The 22817-nt window shown below is 44.7% G+C and overlaps 1 protein-coding gene across 1 annotated transcript in view; it reads left to right on the plus strand.

Annotated features, from left to right (window-relative positions):
- insrb (insulin receptor b) overlaps positions 1–22817 on the plus strand; it is a 90130-nt gene that overhangs the window by 13731 nt on the left and 53582 nt on the right. The window contains exon 2 of the mRNA XM_078285790.1: positions 9812–10360. Within this exon, the coding sequence (XP_078141916.1) occupies positions 9812–10360 (549 nt within the window). The remainder of the gene's footprint in view (positions 1–9811; positions 10361–22817) is intronic.

Genomic DNA, 22817 nt, shown 5'->3' on the forward strand with positions numbered 1-22817 from the left:
TGAAAAAGAGCTTGTAGTCTTAGAAAAAGCATTACCTGGACAAATAATTGTTAAGATGCTTTTGGTGATGTCTGATGTCCTTTTAACCTCAGTCAGACGGCACACATATCCACATAGTGGATGTTTAGTGTTTGGGTTGGTAAGGTCGCGGAGACAGGGATCAGTTTCTATCAGACTGTCATTCTAGCAAGATGTCAAACAGGGCAGTGCAGGCACCTTCTGCTCTGTTTTTCTGCTCATCTTTCTGTTCCCCTCTCCCTTTTCTTCTCTTCTCCTTCCTCATGCCCTTTCCTCTTGTCTCCTCTCCTGCCCTGGTCTCTTTCCTTCCCTTCGCTTCTCTTTTCTCACTTCACTTTTCCTCTCCTCCCTTCTAGCGGCCTTGAGTCCAAGGTCAAACCAGGCTCGGTGGAATAACAAACAATAGTGAGTCATTGTTTTGAAAACAAGTGACAATGACCCAGCGCCTCGCCTGGCCCCCTCACTTTCTCTTTCTCTTCCTCTCTCTTCCTCTCTGTTTATAATCTGTCTCTTTGTCTCCCTCTGTCTCTACCTCTCACCCTCTCCCTCCGTCCCTCTCCTCCTCTCTCCTTTGCCAGTGCCGGAGGGTGGAGGGAAGGAGGCGAGCCAAAGTCACCAGTGTGATCTGATTTAGGCCTCTCTCTTCTCTTGGCCGGCCATCTGACAGCTCAGGGCCTGCATGTTGCTCTTTTCTCCCTGCTTCAATCTGCCACGGCCTGGCCCCGTGCCACAGCTGTAACGGGACCCGTCGTTGTATATAAATAGGCTAGGCCAGCTCCCCATGCCATGCTCCTCAATGGGAGGCTGAGGCAGTGGAGGAACAGGTGCTTTCCCCTCGCTCCTTCCCTCTCCCTTCCTGCCCGCCCCCCCCCCCACCCCCACCCACACACCTCTTCTTTCTCCCTCCCTTCCTCTCCCTCTCCCCTCTACCTTTATCTGATGTCCTCAAATGTAGAAGTACAGACCAGTCATGATGCACAGCTATGTCAGCTATGCTCGTTTGTCATATTACTTGGTCATAGGTCAATCTAATATAAATCAGTCAATTGAATTTTGAGATTTATCCCCCTCCTCACTGTTTTTGTATTTGCCTGTGCTCCTTCATTTTTATGGCACACTGATCCTATTTCCTCTCTTCAAACTGCCCCCCTCTGTCTCTTTCTCTGGCACACGTACTGTTATTTTGGTCCTCAACTCTCTTTGTTTTGGAGGTACAAGTTGGTACATGTTAATCAAAATGCCTCTCATGCAATTTTTCAGCATCATTTTTCACTGTAGAAGCCACAGCTTGGCAGTGGGCGCACAGGGAGCTGGCTTTACTTCTCAGGACTTTCCACAGCTATATTAACAAACAAACGCATTTTTCCACTGGCAGTCCACTTGGCAATGCGGCCGCATATTTTCTCTCCCGGGGTTTGTTCAGCAACTGAGCCGTTGACAAATCTATAATCGGCAGATCACCTCATCAGGGGCAACGTCGTCCTAAGCTGACAGAGAGAGGAAACTTCTCACGGTCCAGAGTTAGCCGCCACCTGGTTTCATGCTAGCCAGGTCTGGTTTCACGCTAAGCTAACGCACCGCTGCCCTCCCCTACAGTGAGAGGCAGAGGCAGGCTGGTCTCTGGGCTGTCACATCGACAGGAGGCCAGAGAGGGCTCCACTCTCACCTTCTAAAACTGCCGCTGCGTTCCACTTTCCTACTGCCAGCCAGCACCGAGCTAGCCAGCCTGCTACTATTGGTAGATGCGTATTAAATTCTCTGCAGGGAGCGCAACTCTAAAAATAAGAAAAGGATCTGTCTGAAATTGTAGCTACATTATGATGGAGGCTGCAGCTGTGGGTGCTCACTGAATAACAGCCTCAGAGATAGCAGTTTCATTACTATGACCTCAGTTACACCGGTCATGCCAAAGTGATTTTTTCAAATGTAATCATGATGATCTAATGCTATGAGACCGCTTTGCTGTGCGTCCACATGTTGCCTGAAAATGTCCCTGGCTCTTTCACTTTTCATAGCGTTTCTGCTTCATATTTGATGCATGTCTACATTACACACTTGTCTACATTAGGGAGAGAGACAGGAAAGATGGGAGAGGGACAGGGCATGACATGCAACAAAGGTACATATTATGGGCGTTTAGCTGATGCCCTTATCCAATGCAACTTACATCGAGTACGACAGTAGAACAAGGCTCCATTCTTAGATCACCTCACATTATAGGCAGCCAATAGCAAGGAGTCAGAGCCATCCTGGCAATATTCCTGTGATCTGAGTGTAATCATAAATAAATAAATAAAAATAAGAGCTAAGGAGAGAGACTGGCTGTGCAGTTAAATCTAAATTATCTTTTTCTCACTTGCCCTCCCCATGCCTCCACATACTGTAGCTTCTTCACATTGTGGCTGAATTGTGGGCTGGAAGATTCAATACCAGTGCAACCAATATTCATTTTTTTCTCTGTTTTTTTGGAATGCCTCTTCACTGTCACAATCAGTTTAATTTCCAAGTACAATGTACTAAAATTTGTCTAGACAATGTTGGCGCCGAGATATTTTAACAACTTAGTTTCACAGTACATACTGACAACGTGGAATGTGCAAGGACAACTGGGACGTTGCAAGACAGTGGACTACATATCACTCTTTATATACACACATTCAATGTTCAGTATTCAATAACTATTCAAGCAGCATGCACAGTGACAAATGTCAAGTCAGCAACTATCTTCAGACCTTCACTTTCAGAAGAAGAAAGTTTTTTTGAATTTTTTTTTTACCAAAATGTAACTTTTTGGAATGGAACCCTTCATTTGTCAATCTCCCAGTGAAGACTTGAACTCACCTCCCTCCCTCCATCTCCAATCTTTTCCTCCGCTGTTTCTGTTTGTCTGACACCCCTCCTGTACCTCCCTCCTCCTCTTCTCATTCCTGCTGCCAAATTAAGTGTCAAACAGACAGGGAAGGCGGGTGGATGGCCCACATTTCTCCTATAGAGGTCCACAGTATGGTACAGTACGTTCCAGTCTCTCCTCTGTTATTCCATTCTCTGGTCTGCTCCCCCCCCCCCCCCCCTCCCCCAGCCTCATTAGTGGCTGATTGGGTTGTTATTGTAATTAAGAGCTCCCGGACAGCCAGTGAGAGCACCAAGCTGTCTGCTTATGGGTGGTCCTCAGTGGGAGGGTGGGGTGTAGAGGGGTCACGGTCATTGTCCCCCATACACCTCCCCACCCCACCCTCAGTGTCTAGCATTCTTTTATATATCACATATAGAGCTGCAGACTGGGGTTAGGGTCAGTTCACTTGATTCAAAATGTAAATTAAAACATTATAGATTTGGTATAAGAACCATTTGTAACAAAATATTTCTATTTGTTTTATTCTTGAAGAAAAAACACCTGAATTGATTGAATTTAAATTAAAATGACATCAACTGTGCAACGGACATCTGTTCCTGTCTTTCCTCACACCTCCCCATGTCTCCGTCTGTCTACTTTTTGTCCCGTCTTCTCCTCTAATATCTCCTTCATAGGCTCAGTTTGTTATGAGTGTTGGTGTATTGTAGGTAAACCCCTCCTCTTGTTTATTTTTGTGTTAAGTGGCCAATAGGTAGCAAACTAGCCCCCTCCCGTCTCCCCTGGTTGTGTGTGTGTGTGTGTGTGTGTTCATGTATGTGGTCTGTCATGTAGCAGTGGTCCATAGGGGCCCTCCATTCATGCATGTGATCACCAACCGTCCTGGAGGTCCCTTACGTCACCCTGCCTGCCTGGCTAGGCTCAGGTTACACTCCCACCCCCTCTCTCCCCTCCCCTGCTTTCCCCCTTTTGCCCGCGACCCTTTCCCCCTCTCCTCTTCCGACTCATTCCCCCTCTGCTCTCGCTCCCCATTCGCTCTCTCCTCCCCTCCTCTTTGCCTCTCCCGTCTCCCCCTGCTCCTAAACCTGGGAGGAGAGAGGGAGGAGAGGGCTCATTGTTTTAAAGACACAGTGGCCCTCGGCGCGGACCCCGACTGCATAACATTTCTGTCCCCCCCCTCCGCCCCTTTCCCCTTTTCCTTCCCTCTTCCCCATCTGCCCCCCGATGACCCCCTCCTCTCCCTCCGTCCCTCCTTCCATCTCTCCCTCGTTCCTGTCGGTCCAAAACAAGACTCCATTTTGCGGAGGGAGCTCCCAGCAGCACTGTCTAGTGCTTCCCCTCATGGCCCACTGGCGTGTCTTTGTGTCAGTAAAGCTTCTCCAACAGGAGACATAACACATGTGTTAGCCTGTTAGCATGCGGTGAGAGGACAAAGACCTCTCATTTTAAGTAACACATTTCTTACCTGTAGTGGGGGAAAAAACCCTCAAGTGTCTCTTTAATGTGAAAGGTCATGTTTATGTCCTCTCTTGAATATCATTGTGGGCATAGGGGAAGTTGCACCCTGGCCCCCCTGGTGTTGCATAACGTAGTTTGTTATGTTGTCGTGTTGCACATTAGGTGTCCGGTTAGTGCTGCAGGCTGACAGCGAGTGGGTGGCCTGTAGGCCTGTTTGATGTGTCCAGAAGATAAGGCAGGAGTGACGGGGAGGTGTAAGGTTCCTCTTATCACTGGGAATAACACCTACTGCACTGGTTTATACGTCTCTCTTTCTATCTCTGTCTTACTCCGTCTTTCTTTCTATCTCTGTCTTACTCCGTCTTTCTCTCTTTCTTTCTTTTACCCGTGATGACGCCACATAGTGGAAGAAGGGTGTATTTGTGTGTTTGTTTTTTGTGTTTGTAGGCATGTGTGATACTATTAGTGTTTGGCTACTAAGGTCCAGAGGTTATACCTGGGCTAGTTTAAGGAACTGCTAGTGTTCCCTGTTCAATGTGATTGAACAGCCGGTAGAATGTGTTGCTACCGTAGCTGCTTTGAACAATTAAATTTGTTTACCCACCCAGAAGTTTTTTTTTTTTTTTATGTAGCCCGGCATGCGCTTTATCTGATGAGCTGAATAACAGCTGAAATTGGATTCATTGTCCTTTTACGAGTTGGTTTTGGCTGGCGGCAAGGCTGGCTGCACACTGACTTGTGCTAAGTTGAATAGACTGTTTGTGTTTGTGTGTGTGTGTGTGTGTGTGTGTGTGTGAGAGAGAGAGAGAGAGAGAGAGAGACACGGAGAAGGAAACAGTAGCTGGTTTGATTTACTACAGTGGACAGTTTTGTGCTCATTTCGTTGTTTTTTTTCGGTCTTGTGTCAGGGAGGAATTTTAAGGGACTGTGTAAATGTGGGTGTGTGTTTGTGCGTGGGAGTACATGTGCACCCTTGTACCCATGGAGGTGAGTTGTGTGTCACTCGTAAAGAAGGGGCCAGCTGAAGTATGACATCCCCATGGGGACGGAAAAGTCATCAGCCAAAGGGGGTGACATCAGAGATTGGTCGCTTCCCTTTCCTCTTCCTGCCGCCTGTCCTCCCCTCTGTCCGTCCGTCTGTCTCAGATAATTGATTGGCTCTAAGGGAGGAGGGGAAGTATGCTATGCTGAGTATGTGTGAGAACGGCTCAGCCTTGGAGGTCCCACCGCCAAATGATACACCGGTAGAACCCAGGAGACGTGTGTGTGTGAGTGTGTGTGTGAATGGGCACGTGTCTACATTTGTGTGCATTGGATTTCCCATCACTATGGGGCCCGCTCCAATGTGACCCGGGATTCAAGTTGACCCCTAGCCACTGATCTCTCATCAGTTTCAGTTTCTCCCTTTAGCAGGCGAGATCAGTGTTTGAAGGGGGAACACTGACCCAGATCTGTGCAAAGTGTAGCTTTCACTTAACCCATGGCTGAATAACAGGCTTTGGTTTGATAACAAACCAATTCACATGATCAATGTTTGGTTCTTTGTGTGACCTTACCCAGCCATGTGATATAACCAACTGATGTCATCACCGTTGAGTCCCATCAGAAACTGAAGAAAGGCTCCTTTAGCTGTGCTCATGCCATGCCCACCCACCAGCCTGTAGACTCAATGCACAATACATCAACTCTAGACAGATCTCATAACTTGAATGCCAAAATCCACCCAAAATGAAATATTGCATGTTATTCCTATGATCATGGATAGCGCAGTCTATTTTTGTGGATATGAACCAGTCTCTTCCAGTGCTAGAAGCAAGAGAGCCAAGGCTGCAGTCTGTGACGTTGAAAGCATCACTTTTTGGAGTTGCACCTTTTTGAAAGGCTGATTTTTTGAGACCAACACCAACATGGTGGCTTGGAGATACATTTTCTAATTGAGAACAGAATGGGAAATTAACACCAGCTGCCAAATGCTGGCAAATATTTGTTGTGGCTTGTAAGTTTGTCTACTCTACCAGCTAATTTAGCAGGTAACTAACCAGGTTATTTTCTACTCTGAAAAGCATCTTGTCTGATGAAATGGCTGAAATAACATGTAAATTTTCCTTCCCTGGTTTAGAGGTGTTTCCACTATCGTGAAATATAGCTCATCTACATGCTCAAAAATGTTATGTGAGTCCACAAAGTCAGCTTCTCCTTACAAATATTGTCTGAACTGTCTCAAGATCATAGGAATAACATGTGGATTATTATTTCTATTCCAGTGTAAAAAATAAGTTAGGTTTGAAAGACCCAATATGATAAAGTCCTTTATTTTTCATATATTCTTTTAATATTCCATATACTTTAAGTCAGTTTTGAAAATCCTGTTAGTGAGTTTCTTCCTTGAGAAGTTGGTGTGTTTGTGCATACTGGTGCAAACTTGTTGCTATGGAGAGCTGTTGCCTTTTTTATGATGTTTGTCCAATTATGTCTATAGGGACGTGATGCAACCCAGCCTTCCTCTATTCTAGGCCTCACTATTGTCTTCCAATCGCTTGTGGCCTAATACCAAGATCCACCTTGACACACATGCACGCACACACGCAGAGGTTATGTGTACACACATACGCTCTGTTTGGATAGCCGGTAGGCTACAGGCTGACCATTGTAAAACTGAACAAACGAACAGACAGGGGCTGCACTTGGCCTTACACCATGTACAGAGGAGCACAATTGATAGCTACAGTTTAATATCTCACTTGGACTAATTCCTTTCATTGTAAAAATTGTGTCACCATGTCCAGTAACACCAATCTTATATTAACATACTTGGCTATGTAGGGCACTTAAGTGTTTCATCACTCTTTTGTTAAGTCTCTTACACGGGCACAAAACAGGATTTTGAAATTTGGACCTTTCCTCCTGCATATATCTTGGTTAAAATGTTTTGACCTGTGAAGCTGTGATGTTGTTGAACCAAGCATTATTACAGGCATTACATTACAGGCAACCTGGCACATACTATGTAAAATGAATGTGAAACACTAGTGCCTTATAAGAGAAAAAAAAATACATTTTTCAATTTGAGATCCAGAAATCTTTCTTTTTCTAAAATGACAGCAGCAGGTATATGCCCTATTATTACAACCAGGTTGCACCCACCATGAGCTGTAAGTATTTGAAATAAATATAGCTTTGTTTCAATTTTGAATAGCTCACCCTGATTATCAACAATGGTCTTATGCTGCTGTAGTAAACAACATGATCTTATTTGGCAATCTAGCTATTACAGGCCTGATTGGATGCCAGCCATTTCATTGATGTGCTGCTGGTCAGAGTTTGTACCTGAATTGTTGACATGTTTGTCTTGTTAACCATTAACAGAGTGATAAGTTAATAGGTAGCTTACACCTGGGAGATGACGAGGGTCAGCAACTGCTGGTGCTGTGCAATACACTGCAATGACTTGTGACTTTTTTGGGAAGGTGTGTGCTTGTTTTATTATTTTTGGTGTGTGTGTGTGAATGAGAAAACAAACCCAAAACAAAAACAAATGGGAGAATAGGGAGAGGTGGTAAGCAGATGGGATTCACACCTTTAAGATACAGTATACAGTATGAAAGACATGTACAGAGTGGGATAAGCAGGTGTGTGTGTGTGTGTGTGTGTGTGTGTGTGTGTGTGTGTGTGTGTGTGTGTGTGTGTGTGTGTGTGTGTGTGTGTGTGTGTGTGTGTGTGAGAGATTGATTGGAAGCAGCAGAGCGGTTGTAGACCATTAGCATGCTGCTGTCATGTGCAGAAGGCTGGCTGACCCACCACTCCTCCTCTGCCACCTCATACACTTACACCACACACTCATTCCACCCTCCATTTTGTTTACATGTGGAACCTATAATGTCAGGGGTGGTGCGTTACTGACGGAAACATACTCAGATTGTGAACCATAGTTGGTTTTCTAATAAGTGTAATCAGTTCCCTAGTTACCTTTTCCAATAAGACGGTTATTGCCATCCTGACCCTATTTACCTTATATTTCTTGTCATGCTATCAACATTTTTATGCATCATTTGAAGAGATTGTTATATCATGAGAAGGTATGCATTAGATTGTGAAAAGTGAACAAAACCTGGAGACACTTATCATAGACTGGATATATCCTCAATATCCTATTAGCAGCTTTGTGAACAACATTTTTGAAAAAAATAATCAGCTACAGTGCAGTTGCAACAACAGAAATTATGTTTTCTTTTTTTATACCTGTCATTTAAAAACAAGGGAACATAGGAAATGAGATTTAACAATTTAATGGTAAGCATAATAAAATACAGCACTCTCTCCAGAATGTGTTGAGAAATAACACATGTGACATACTGACTTCTAGTGTGTATGAAGCGCCCTTCCCTCCTGTGTGGTGATTTTCCTTTCATCGCTGTAGAATAGGGTGGAAATGTGTATCTTGTTGTTATTAGTAGGAAGCAGCAGCAGCATGCTTTTCCCCTCTCTACATCTCCGCTAAGTAACCGCCCCCTAATGAATTCTGCATTCCTCTGATGTATGTGTGTGTGTACGTGTGTGTGCACATGTGTGTGTGTGCCTGCATTCGCCCGTCCAAGTGTGGGCATATGTGTGTGTAAACGTGCAGCAGCTAGATTATGAATGAGCAGGGAGAAGCGTTTTGCTTCCAGGCTTTTATTTCTGTTAACCCTTTCTCGTCTGCTTCATTCAGATAAGACAGTGCCATACAATCATTTCCTCTCAGGGGAAATACTATTGGAGCCAATGAAAAGAGAGAGTGTGTGTGTGTGTGTGTGTGTGTGTGTGTGTGTGAGAGAGAGGGAGAGAGAGAGAGGGAGCGCTCGCGGCCAGTCAGATTGTCAAGGGGACTGAGCGAGGCTGCTTTTGTGAATGGCTCTGCTCTACTTAATGCAAATCACTAGTGGTTTCATGGCTTAGATGGGGAAAAAGAAGGACCCATTGATGTTCATATCCGGTTGTTTTAATACAGTAGCAAATTGAAGCGGACTCTTTTGCCGGCTAGGCCTACAGGCCACTGTCAAGCAAATTGCAAGCAGCACCATGTCACTTCATCTACACAATGGTGTGCTCTCTTCATTCTTTTCTGTACAAGTAATTAATACTCAATAGCGAAATATACTTGGGTGTGGAAAATGGATGTTTAATGCTCCCTCAACACTTCTGCCAATGTGCCTTTGAGCAAGATACTTAACACAAAATTGTTCTAGTGGAGCTTCTCAGTGGTATTGTAGTATTGGGCAGCTCCCAGGTATGTTTATAACTTTATGACTGTGAAGCAGGGCAATGCTGAAAAAGGATGTACATGCTTAGTAAAACCCTTCCCTGGATGAATAAATATATACTGTTTTGACTCCACATTGACTACAATAATGCAGAGTAGACTTGCGTAGTGGCGACGACTGACTGTATTCTTCTCTTACCTCTCTTTCTCTCTCTTTACCTCTGTCCTCCTTTCCATCCTTCCAGTCTGCCAGAGTAAGGACATCCGGAACAATGTGACCAACCTCCAGTCGCTGGAGAACTGCACCATCATTGAGGGCCACCTGAAGATCCTGCTCATGTTCAAGACCAAGCCCGAGGACTTCCGCGGCCTCAGCTACCCCAAGCTGAGGGTGGTGACCGACTACCTGCTGCTGTTCAGGGTCTACGGCCTGGAGAGCCTCAGCGAGCTCTTCCCCAACCTGACAGTGATCCGTGGCAACAACCTCTTCTTCAACTACGCTCTAGTGCTCTTCGAGATGCTGCAGCTGAAGGAGGTGGGCCTCCACAGCCTCATGAATATCACCAGGGGCGCCGTGAGGATCGAGAAGAACCCGGACCTCTGCTACCTGGCCACCCTGGACTGGTCCAAGATCCTGGACACGGTGGAGGACAACTACATCGTGGCCAATAAGAACGATAGGGAGTGTGGAGACGTGTGTCCCGGCACAGCCCAGGGCCAAACCATCTGCCCACAGAACACCATCAACGGACACTTCAGGGGACGCTGCTGGACACAGAGCCACTGCCAGAGAAGTAAGTGTATTTGTCTGTGTTTGTCTGTCTGTCTGTCTGTCTGTCTGTCTGTCTGTATCTTTAAGAAAGAGGTAAGAAGAAAGAAGGAAAGCTTTCTTGTACCATACTTTGAAATACTGAGGATCTTCTGTCCTTTTCCCCATACGTATAGCCATTAGGAAGTCGATTGTTCTCAGGCATTTAAACTGCTCTTCCAACCTGATACAGGCAGAAATTAAGAATGACATTATTACATTGAGAAGTGGAAAAATTTCCATATTGACTCGGCTACTGTGCGCGGAGGTGATAGTATAGCACCTTCCCAGAATCCATCATGTTCCTTGTTGTTAAGCGGCCCGTTGAGACACATAATGAGAATATGCATCGGAGATTTTTCCTCGCAGAAATCAATTGAGGCGACTGATGTTTTCACTCCAAATGGTTTTCCTAATGATTTCTATGATGTGGAGGGACGCTCTTAATATCAGCAGTCAGAGGTCGTGGACACGCCCCGCCCTCTGATTAGCATTCATTGACTGGAGCATTGTGGGTAAGTGTTCTGTAATTACAGGCTAGGGATCAGCTTGATGTGTGAAATGACTCAACTGCATTGTAAAACAGGGAACTGCGCGCTGACAGGTAGACATTATGGGAAAACAAAGGCAAGGAGAGAAAGAGAGTAAGGGTAAGAGTCAGGGAAACAAGGCAGTTGGAGAGAAAGCAGACAGACAGACAGGGATAAATCTGATTTATAACAGTACACTTGTTTGTTATGAATTATACAGATTTTCTATCCTTTGGTTAAAAAGAGCTGTGGGTTGGCTTAGTGCTGCAGCAAGTCAGTCAGTCAGTTAGTCAGTCAGTCTTTCCTCTCCTACCCTAAACACAGAGAATGGCTTCTATTGTAAGACACACAGAGAGAATGCTTATTATTTTTTTGAAGGCGATTATAGCTTGTGTTGTTCTGTCTGTGTGTCTGACTGAGAGGCTAGCGTTCAAAGCATAACGACCTCAGCCATGTTTATACTCGAACATTGACTGTTACAGCCCGCATATTATGTTGGCTCCTCGATTTTCTGCCAGGCCTCGCTGTCGGGAAAGCGTAATACAGGAAACGTCTCTCTTTGTGTCTCTCTCTCACACACACACACACACACACATGCACGCATTGCCTTGGAGTTGTGACTTTGACAAGTAGGTGTACAACGTTCCATATGTTTTATTTGAATGGTTAAAACAGCCATTTTTAGCATTACAGTGGAAGAGTAATGGAGGTCATGGATGTGATTTCCAGGACTTCAGGTGTTTTGAAAACGTCCCACATCCCGTTTTCCCCTGGTTTTCTCCAGTTATTTCCTTTTTTGTGTTGTCCTGCTGATCCCATATGTGAGAGTCGCAGTATGTGGTCAAATGAAAGGCAAAGAAATAGAGAAATAGTTGAGGTTCTTGTAGAATTGGACTTGATTCCAGAGACATACAGCCATTGAGAACATAAAAAAAAAAAGAATGTCCATTGAGAAAGCGAGGGAAGTGAGAGTGTATGTCAGAGAAAGTGTTTGTGTGTGTATGTGTGTGTCCTTCACTTTGGTAAGGCCAGGGGAGCAGGTATGACGCTGTGCTCCGTGTCATGTGAGAGGCACCAGTTTAGTCAAGTGCTGTGTGTCAAAGCAGGAGCCATTTCTAGAACATGATGCAATTCTTCTCTCTCCCTGCGGCGAGGGGAGTGTGTGTGTGTGTGTGTGTGTGTGTGTGTGTGGGGGGGGGGCACGCACAGGGATGATATGTGCGCACTTACAGTAAATGTTTGCGGGTGTTTGTGTGTGTTTTGATATATGTGTACTTAAGTGTGTGTGTGTGTGTGTGTGGTCCCCAGCGGAGGTGAGAGCTCCAGTTCCATACTGCTACAGACACGTGTTCCTCTCTCTCTCTGTCTCTCTCTCTCTGTCTCTCTCTCCCTCTCTCTCTCTCCGCCCCCTTCGGCCATTACTACTCAAAGCCCCCTCCATTCTCTCTATTTAGCCTACAGCAGCTAAACTCTCACTCTCCCCGTTCGAGTTTCTTCTTCTGTTACTACTGCTTTTCCCAAATCAGCGCTGTTCAACTCTGTCTGAATGATGATAATAATAATAATCGCCATGATAATAGTACTAATATTTGTAGTTTTTACTTCTGTACTGACCACTTCATTATGCAGCTTAATATCTTGCGAGAGTGCAACAGTGTGTACAACAGGAATCCACAACAGGCTAGAGCCTCGCAGGTCAACCTAGATAAGATGAAAGCATGTGAGATGTGAACCCAGGATAAGAGAAATTAGTTTCCTTTGAATGCTTATGCAGTGCTATAGAGTGTAACACGTGCTGCGTGGTGGGATGAGGAAGCTATAGGATCTTTAATTAGGGCTTCTGTGAATGAAAACTGTTTACAAACTTAGATGCACACATGCAGACATAGGCACAGGGCGGAGGAACATTAGATGGCGCATTAAAGTTTATGTGCGAGTGGAAACTGTGGGGTTGTTTTTGTTGTGTTTTTACAGGGTTCCAGTTGCCTGAGGTAAGAGCCAGGGGAGAGCCTGCATTCCTCTGATCCTACACGTGCTCCTCACAAGCAGGAAAACCACTGTATGTGTGTGTGTGTCTGTGTGTGTGAACCAACAAATGTCATATTTAACCGTACAGGGCTCCTAAGTTACTTCTTGGCAATCAAAATAGCCTTGAGAGGTGTATGAGATCTGACATTCATTGCTCAGTGCTCTTTTCTCTGCTTTGCGTGTGTATGTGTGTGTGTGTGTGTGTGTGTACGTGCGTGTATGTTTTTGTGTGTGTGTGTACAGCTGTGTGCAGGTAGCTGTGCGGATGCGGAGGTCAGTCCAGTAGTAGGTTTTGTCAAGCGCTCTCAGGCTGCAATTTTCTCAGCTTTTACAAGCTGTCACAAGTCACTGTGGCTTTACTGCCTGATTGAATGTTGCTGGTTGTTTGCTTTCCCTCTGGACGATGGTAGCGCAATAGTGTATTGCGATTGAGGGTAGTAGTCTGCTACATGCATAGTCTGTGTTGTGCTGTAGAGCTGGATATCAGAAAATCCCAATTTGTGACATTGATGCTGATTTTTAAGGCACTGAAACGTGTCTTTGAGCAAGAAAATGAATCCCTAGCAGCTCCAGGAGCGCTGTTCTGTCGCTGACCCTGCGCTTGGATCTCCCTTTGGAGACGGGGAAACGAAGAGACAAATTTCTCCCTCTGGGATCATGAGTATCACAAAAAACTTCCTCTGATATGGTTGAGCTTAGATCAGACTGGCAATGAAAAAGAGCTAAAAATAAAGAAGAAGAAGGGTTGTCAGGTCAGAGGGCAAACATCGGACCACTGGTACCTGCTGTGAATGAGACAGACATGATGCGTGGGTATGTGGATCCAACCTGCACACTTACACACACACCCACATATACACACCCACACATGAGCACATGACGCATCCAAGATGAGTACTAAAATTTGTGCCAACATACTTTGGCATTGAAAATATAGACTTGTGTAGAACAAGGTTGGTTGGTTTCTCAGATGGATTCTTGGATTGCTTTCGCCGTGAATGTGAGAGAAAGCGATCTCTTGATGTCTCCGGCGCTTCTTGCCTGTGGCCAGTTTTGAGTTTTCATTTTGGTTTTGATTTTGAGGTGAATGTAGTAATTCACCTGCGTTGTTACCCTTCAAATTTGATTTCCTGTTAAAGGAGAAACCTAGCACTGATGAACACTAAGTGGCCTTTGAACATAAGAGCAGAGATTTGATTTGTTCTTTCCAAAAGGAAGGAACATTTTAAAGGTATTATAAATGAGATAAGAGAGTGGAAGAGAGTGGACTACATGTACAGATAAGACAAAATTAAGGAAGAGAGAGGACTGAATACACAGATGAGACAGAACTAGACTTACAGATGAGAGATAGACAGACACATAGACAGGCAGATAGCTGGAAGGCAAGCAATCCAGCCAGAAGACTAGATTTATAAATGAGAGGTAGAGAGAGAGAAGGAGAGATAGACAGGAAGAGAGCGGAATATATTCACAGATGAGGGAAAGAGAGAGAGAGAGAGAGAGAGGGAGCAAACAGCCGATCTCCTGTTTAGATAAGGCTCTATCTGTTGCTGAGGCCTGGCACACTCTGTTCAGCCTCACAGACACCAGCCAGCTCCATGCTTGCACAATACACACACACACACACACACACACACACACAGGAGGAGAGAAAGCTTTTCAGGTCAAAGTTCACCTAGCCTGTGCGTGGGTGCTTTGTTGTTGCCTCCGATTGTTTTCAGGCACGCACACACAAACACACACGTGCGCAGCCACAACTTCACCTCACAGTGACAAAAGCCATAGAGGGAAAATGCCATCTCTCTGTCACATAGCCACTGTGCATGTTAATTTGTGTGTGTGTGTGTGCATACATGTTTGTATGTGTCCACCCAGCTCCTACGTGCTGGCATTTTCAATTGAGGTTAGAGCCACCATTCCAAGTGCATTAGCCTTTAACTGTAACCCTATAAAGAGCATAGTTATCAGGTGACAGATGTTTTTCAAATTTTTGGCCCAAACAATTCACAGTAAATGGTATTATCATAGTATTTCTCAAAATTATCACATTTGAACTTGTTTTACTTGTGTTTACATTGATCATTGAGTACTCATGTTGTTGTCTGAAGTACTTGGTAATCATGGTAGTCACGGTAATGGAAATTGGCATCAGTGTCATTTCCATTAGTGTTTTATTTCTCGTGGTATGTAGTGAAACTGGAGAGAGCAGGGGGGGTAAGATGAGGGCCAGAGGAGAGCGAGAGAGAGCGAGAGGAAGAGTCTAGAAAAAGAGAGGAGGGGAAGAGAAGGGGTTGGGCAAAACAAAATAAACAGAGCAAAACAAACATGGCGGGGCGTTTCAAGTGTGGCTCCCAGGTACACACACACACACACACACACACACATATACACACACACAAAAACCACACACACTTTTTTGCCAGAGTGGCAAGTGGCCAAGCTAGAGCAGGCTAAAGAGAGAGAGGGAGAGAAAGAAAATGAGAGTATTAAGGATGGAGGAGCTCAATGAAGCGTGCTGTTGGCCTGCGCCCACAACCAAACAAAAACACTTAGCTAGCCCAACCTCTTAGCTGGGGTGTAAAAATGTCTCCTCTCAGGAGCCCAGACTCTCCTTCTCTCCTGTCTTGTCTCTGTTTCTCCCTGTGTCTCTAATGAGAAGTAAATGAAAGAGTTTTCCTGAGGCCGCTGTTCTTAATTTACTGCTCAATGACACAGAGAACGCGAGAACACACACACACACACACACACACACACGCAGAAAGGAACACACTGCCTGGATAGTATAGAAGTGTCTCTCGCCCATTAAATGGTGTTGGCTTGTTCCATAGGAGACGAACAACTCGGGGGTGGCCAACTCGGGGGCGGATGGCCACAACAGTTTTGGGTCTGATACGGATATTATTTACACACCAAAATTATCCGCCTGTGCAGTTGTGTTAGTTTTTCCCGTGCATTACTAAAACAGAATTTAACTTTGAAAGGGAAAACAGAAAGAGAAATTAGAAGACATTAAGACAGCAAATTGCTCTTATGCTTGTTGCATTTGAACGGCAAAGGTCACTTTTCACCACATCACCACAGTTAAAAACATTTCCCAATGGATAATAATCTAATCTAATCGAATATAATAATCTACCAGTGCAGATACTATCTATGGATATGAGAGTGCAGATCTAGTCATGTTTTTCCAAGTGCTTGCCTATAATAGTAGTGTCCTGATTTTTTTTTGGAACTAGTGTACATGCACATGTGTGGTTGTGTGTACGCTATATATGTCCATGTGTGTATTCGGTGAGATTTTTAGACCTGACATCAGCTCTCTCTCTCTCTCTCTCTCTTTTTCTACCCCTCTCCGCCATGTCCATGTTAAATGTCCCTGGGGCTATGAAGGGTTTGGTTTCTGGGCCACTTGAACTTTGACCCAGATGCTTTTCCAGTGAGAGGGGACTTGAGCTAGAAACGCTATCCTAGCTGTCCTCTCCCTCACTGGAATTAACCTAGTGGAGCTGCCTGGAAATGGGAGCGTCACGGCTTGATGTACAGTCAACTTGTACACACTAAGAGCTATGCAGTGAATCCACAAACCTAAGGTGTCGGATGAGTACGGTACACGTAGGGTACTTGTGTGTGTGTGTGTGTGCGTGTGTGTGACACATGCCATGTTAGGGGCACGTGACCGGGTGTCCGGCGTAAGATATGCAGCCAGGAACTGGGAGGGTCTCTGGGGGGCAGCTGGTACACATCACTTCACACCAGGATTGGGGTTTAGGGCTGCATGATTACAGCTAAATGATTATCCCGATTATTTTGCAAGATGTTGTGATCACGATTATTCATCACAATTATTAGTGCTGATAACTTTGTTTTGGCTAAAACCACAATATACAATTGTACACAATTGACTGTGCAGCCCTCAATTCACCTTCAATTCAAACACCTCAGGAAATTGTTTTCCTTCCTACTTGGGGAAAAAAAGGTGAACCTTTTGATGTTCTTATATCCAGTCTAAGAAGAAACAGTCGAGAATAAACACTCTGTCATTATTTAGCGACAGTGTATGAATTGTTTTCCATTTCCGATTTCATTTTGATAGAGTGAATTGAAAGTGATGTGATCCTAACCGTGATACACACACACACACACACACACACACAGAGAGTACGTACATTTGTTCTCGTCTTTCTCTCATTCATTACTATAGACGCAGGCAAGCTCCTCTTTGATGCTGTCCATTTGTGATAGTTAAAGCTTTTCCCTGGTGGCTTGCCTTACATCCACACACACACACTCGCCTGTGTTTGAATTACCATGAATATCTTATGAGGGACAGGGAGCGAGAGGAAGAGAAACAAACCGAAAGAGATAGAGGGAAAGAGAATAGTGAGGGAGGGAGGGAGGGAGGGATAGAGACAGACAGATAGAGAGGGAGAGGTAGTAATCATGCTCTTGTGTTTTTCTTCCTGGCAGCTTGCATCCTTGTTAACGAATCCAAATTAACTTTGATAAGCTGGCATCAGTTGTGTGTGTGTGTGTGTGTGTGTGTGTGTGTGTGTGTGTGTGCACGCGCGCTGCTCTGCGCTCAGCACGGTCCATTCATTCAGCGAGTGCAGTAGCAGGCAGGCAGTGCTAGCCGAGCGCCCCAGGGGATCTGGAACACTCTCTCTCCTCTCTCCTCCAGCTCATCAATGGACTGGCACTCCCACACCCGGCTCTACACAAACACACACACACACACACACACACACACACACACACACAAAGTGCACGTGCATATATGTAAGCGTAAGGGTGCACATGCATATCGACACACGCACAACACATACACACTCGCACACAGAGCCAAGTGGAGCGCAAACATACACACAAGGCTAAGTGGAGCACACAGACACTGCTGCCCACTATTCTGTTTGAAGCAGAGGATTGGCTGTTGGTTGAGATTCGAGTAGCCTATAGTGTGGAGAGGATGGGGGCTTCTGAGGATACCAGTATAGTGGAGCAAGATGCATGACTACTGCTGCTGTGCTGTGTGTGTGTGTGTGTGTGTTTGTACGCACACAGGTGTTGTTTTTTTAGGGTGTCTGTGTTCGAGAAGGAGGTAGCGAGCAAGAGGGAGAGAGACATTTCATATCTGTTAATGCCTGTGTTCCTCCTCCCTTGCATTTCTTAAGATTACATATTTCACGAGTTAAGTGAGGACAGAAATACTGAGAGGGAGATGGATGCCCTTTACTAATTAGGGTAAAAGCTTGATTCCCTCTCTATATAAGTGGTTTTGGCATGTAGGGGTATATTTCTTTGTAGGGTGTGTGTATGTGTGCACATGTTTCTAGGTATTTATGCGGGTGTTTCTCTGTGTGGATGTACAAGTGTGTTTCTCTGTGTTTGCGCGTGTGTAAGTGGCGATGTGAGGCGGGGAGGAGAGCATGTTGGCAGGCGAGCGGTTGTTGCAGCCCGAGCTGTCTGAAAGGACTTCCTCATTACTTCCTGCCTTTGTCCAAAGCACTTCCTACTGCCGAGCTCTACAACTGGGCCCTGGGGGAAGTCTGGTGGGGTGTGAAGGGGGGAGGAGGGGTGATTATGTGTATGTGAGAGAGAATGACAGGAGAAAAAAAAGAAGTACAGTTTAGAGTAATGGTTCTCAGCCGTGTTGATCCGCAGTCCTTTAACAAAGAGATACAAAGAGTATTTATCACAAATTCTAAACATAGTATATTTTGATGAAAGATATTTATTTTTTACATTCTGGAAATCAACCCTCAGGGACCCCCAGGTTGTGATCCACTATGTCAGACAATCAGGCCAGTCAGCTTGTTGAAATAAGAATACAGGGAGCTGAGAGGAGAGAAGAGCAGTAAGGATTGCATAACATGTTTGTGTGCGAGGGAGGAAAAACACACGACCCTCCCTCCGGTCGAGGGAAGGGGATTGTTTTCAGGTGTTTGGAGAGATCGGATGACTGCCTGGTCCCAATTCTGTAAGACATCGACCTCATACACACACACACACACACACACACACACACACACACACACACACAGAGTTGTAATGATGCAGGTTGATCAACAGTAGCCCTACGCTGTAGTATTATGCCAACATGCTCCGGTTTTCACCTGTCAATACGCAAATACAACCGAACCTAACATGGCAGCCTGGAGCGTAGCACTCACACCCAGCTCTCTCTGTCTCTCTCGCTCTCTCTCACACTCTCTCACACACACACTCACTCTCTCTCTCTCTCTCTCTCTCTCTCTCTCTCTCTCTCCGTCTGTTGGCAACACAAACACTACAGGGAGTCTGTGATGAGGCTACTACTACTACTATTTAGGCCAAACTAATGGCCACAGGTACATCTGATCTATAAAAGCTTGTACCTACACTAGAGGTTCACAGTAGTAAGATTATTGTGAAAGTAAAACCCTCATTATATATATCTGTGATACCATAGATTCTGATGTGGCACTGTAAGTAGTATAGTCACAATACCAAATTTTGACTTCGGCAACAATATCACCACAGGTATCTATTTTTTGTTAAACTGCAATAATTAGGTCCCATCAAATTTCACTTCAAATAGCCATTGGTGGGAATAAAAACTACAGCAGTGTTTCCTATTGGACATACAATAATAATAATAATAAAACAAAACTGTTAATTGCAACAGTCCTACCACTAGGGCCGCAACTAATTATTATTTTCATTGTCGATTAATCTATCGATTATTTTTTCGATTAATCATTTAGTCTATAAAATGTCAAAAATAATTACAAATGCCCATCACAAGTTACCAAAGTGCAAAGCGATGTGTTAAGATTGCTTACTTAGTCTGACCAGCAGCCAAAAAACTCCAAAGTATTAATTTTATAATGATATGAAATGGAGAAAAGTGAGCAAATGTTTGGTATTTTTACTTGCCTAAAACGATTAATCAATTATCAAAATTATAACCGTCTAATTTTGTACTGATCGACTAATCGACTCATTGTTTCAGCACTACCTACCCCACACACACACACACACATCAGCATGAAGTTAACTAGCATACTGTACCCCAGACAAAACGCATACCACCCTTTACATCATTAAGTCACAGTAAAGTGCACACTGCTGGTTCCAGTGGATCAGGGAAGCTGAGTGTGTGTTCACACATGATCTCACAGTCTCGGCCCCGCGTGTTCGGCTGGTTATGGGCTTAACATAGTCTGTAAGCACAGCTACTATGTACTGTATTTGGGACATCTGATGCTCGTGCTTCAGCAAATACTTGGAATTTCATTGGTGGCTTTGAGGTGGTACGACGGCTCAGATGAAGGGGTCGGGTGGGATGTTTGGACATTTGGAATTCCCAGGAATTTGTTGTTATATCACCTACCGGGGAGAAGGAAGCACAGAGCAGGCTGTTCCTTGTAGCTGAGCCGCAGAACAAAAAAAACTATACCGAACAAAAATATAAATGCAACATGTAAATTTTGGTCCCGTGTTTCATTAGCTAAAATAAAATATCTCAAATGTTGTGCACAAATTAGTTTATATCCCTGTTAGGGAGCATTTCTCATTTGCCTAATTTCTTTCAATGGAACGATTTTCTTATATGAACTTTAACTAAGTAAAATCTTTGAAATTGTTACGTTTGTTCAGTATATATCATTATAATCCAATAGCAGGGAAGTATTTTTTTCCACGGGTTTCTTTCCAACCCAAATTAATTTATTTTTGGAGATATCCGACTTGTTCCTGCTTTGTGTGTTTTTATGACATCATGCATAGGTTTGATCAAAAAAGAAGAGTCAAGACATTTCTCAGACTTAAATCTCAAAAGACTGGCTATAATAAAGGAAACCCTCAAAGTCAGTGTTGAAAATCAGCCTCAGGTTATTAAACTTTAATTAAATTCACCTGAATTGAAGTTTTTTATCCTCATCTGAGATCCCCATTTCTGAAATTGCTTCCAACTCAAACCCTTTCCACAAGGTTCTAAGAAGAACCAACTCACTTCACTGACATGTTCTTGGCTTTCAAGAAATGGCTCTTTTCCTTGAACCATTTTAACAGGTTTCTCCCAGGGAAAAAAAATCCCACTGTCCCCTCCGGAGAGTTCAGCCCTACCCAGAATGTGTTAAGTGTCTGGGAAAGGAGCGTAATTCTCAGTAAAGGGGAGCTTTGATGGTGGCCACCCCTCTGGAGGCTGTAATGGTGCGGTCCGGAGAACCTTTGTCTATTTAAGGCGATACTCGTGACATTGGGCTTGGGGTGGTGGTGTAGGTGGTGGACAGATGCAGGGGCGCATTATTGGGAGAATTTGACCCCGGGTTGACCCACCCAGGTCAGGGGTCAGTAAGTAGAGGATGGGGGGGGGAGAAGAAGGGGGTCAGAAAGTAGTGGGCCACTTGCTGGCCATAGCTATAGAATAGTGAGATATACACACACACACACATACACACACACATAGATTCCAGGAGAGCTCACCAAGACAGCGAGCACCAGTGTGGAACAGGGACAGGTCGGTGTGTGTGTGTGTGTGTGTGTGTAGTGTGTGTTTGCTTGCCCAGAGTCAGACAGTCAGGGAGAAATGATGTTTCTTCTCTCTCCTCTTCTCCATGGCGCTGCTGATGACACATCAAGACATGAAATCATAATGTATCCAAGATAATGTATATGAAGCAATGTCGATTTCAGGTCTAACTGTCTGCCAGCTCTGCAGCGGAAGTAAAATATGCCCTCCCCCCCCCCCCCCCCACCCCCTCTCTCCCATAAAGCATCCAGAGTCAGACTAGCAGCTCGGTAACCTGTCATGAAGTTTTAACGAGAGTCAGAATTTTTTTCTCTCAGTGATGTTTCTCCATCTGGAGCACCTGGAGCAAGCTACGCTGTGAGAACTTTTAGTAAGATATCTCCTAAAGAAATCTAGTGTCTTATCAAGTCAGGAAATGGTGTCATGAGGCATCTTCTCAACCCTGGAGCCAGTCTCCCATCTCTCTGTCATGGTTAATGCTTCAGCGGGTGTGTCACCTTGCACTGTTGGCATCAGTACACAGATAGGCAAGGCTCCAATGTGCAAAACAGGTGCATTCCTCAGGCCCACGCCTTCTCGGTATCTCTTGTTGTGGCATTTGGTATTTTGTGTTGAGACTTGTAGCATTACTCAGTACCGAGTAGTAGAAAGGTGAGGGGAAATTTTAGGAAGTTTACACAAAAACACCCACAATTGTTTGGCTTTGCTCATGTGCAGGTAACATTTCCCTTCTCAGGCAGGGTAAATTGCAAACGATGAAACCCGAGTGTATCCGAAACCATACACAGGAATGACTTGAGGGGTTTTAATCAAAACTGACCTCTGTTCCTGGATGGGAAGAAGCTGCAAGCCGCTGACAGCTTTAAGTTTCATCCCAGGCCATGGTCGGCTGGCTCCATTAAATGGGGCTTTTACCGAAGCCGTAGCCCACGTTTGATCATCCTAAAAACAATAGGCTACTTTCTTCCCAGAATGTTGCTCTCATCTTTTCTATTTTCCATTAGTTCTCTTTCTTTAGCTGATGTCCTGGCCTCACTCCCACTGCTGTCATGAAACACTATAGAGCCATTTTATTCTGCCTCTCCACTTTCCTGTCCTGATCATGGCAGAATGGTCTTGTATTATAAAAGCTAGGTTGTAAAAACATTAGGCCAATAAAGTCCCTTGGCCGCCTATGCCATCTCCTCTCTCTTCCTGATAACTTAAGTGGTAATATATTTGTAACACTGTGATAAAAATGCTATGATAATCCTTCTCTCTCTCTGCCTAAATGCATCCCTCGATGATACCAGAGTGGTGACAGAGTTATAAGACCGCTGTAAAAATGGCTTCTGCCGTTCCTTGGCCATCTCTCTCTCACTACACTTTCTTTA

This window comes from Centroberyx gerrardi, chromosome 9 (assembly GCF_048128805.1).
Source record: "Centroberyx gerrardi isolate f3 chromosome 9, fCenGer3.hap1.cur.20231027, whole genome shotgun sequence".
NCBI classification, from domain to species: Eukaryota; Metazoa; Chordata; class Actinopteri; order Beryciformes; family Berycidae; genus Centroberyx; species Centroberyx gerrardi.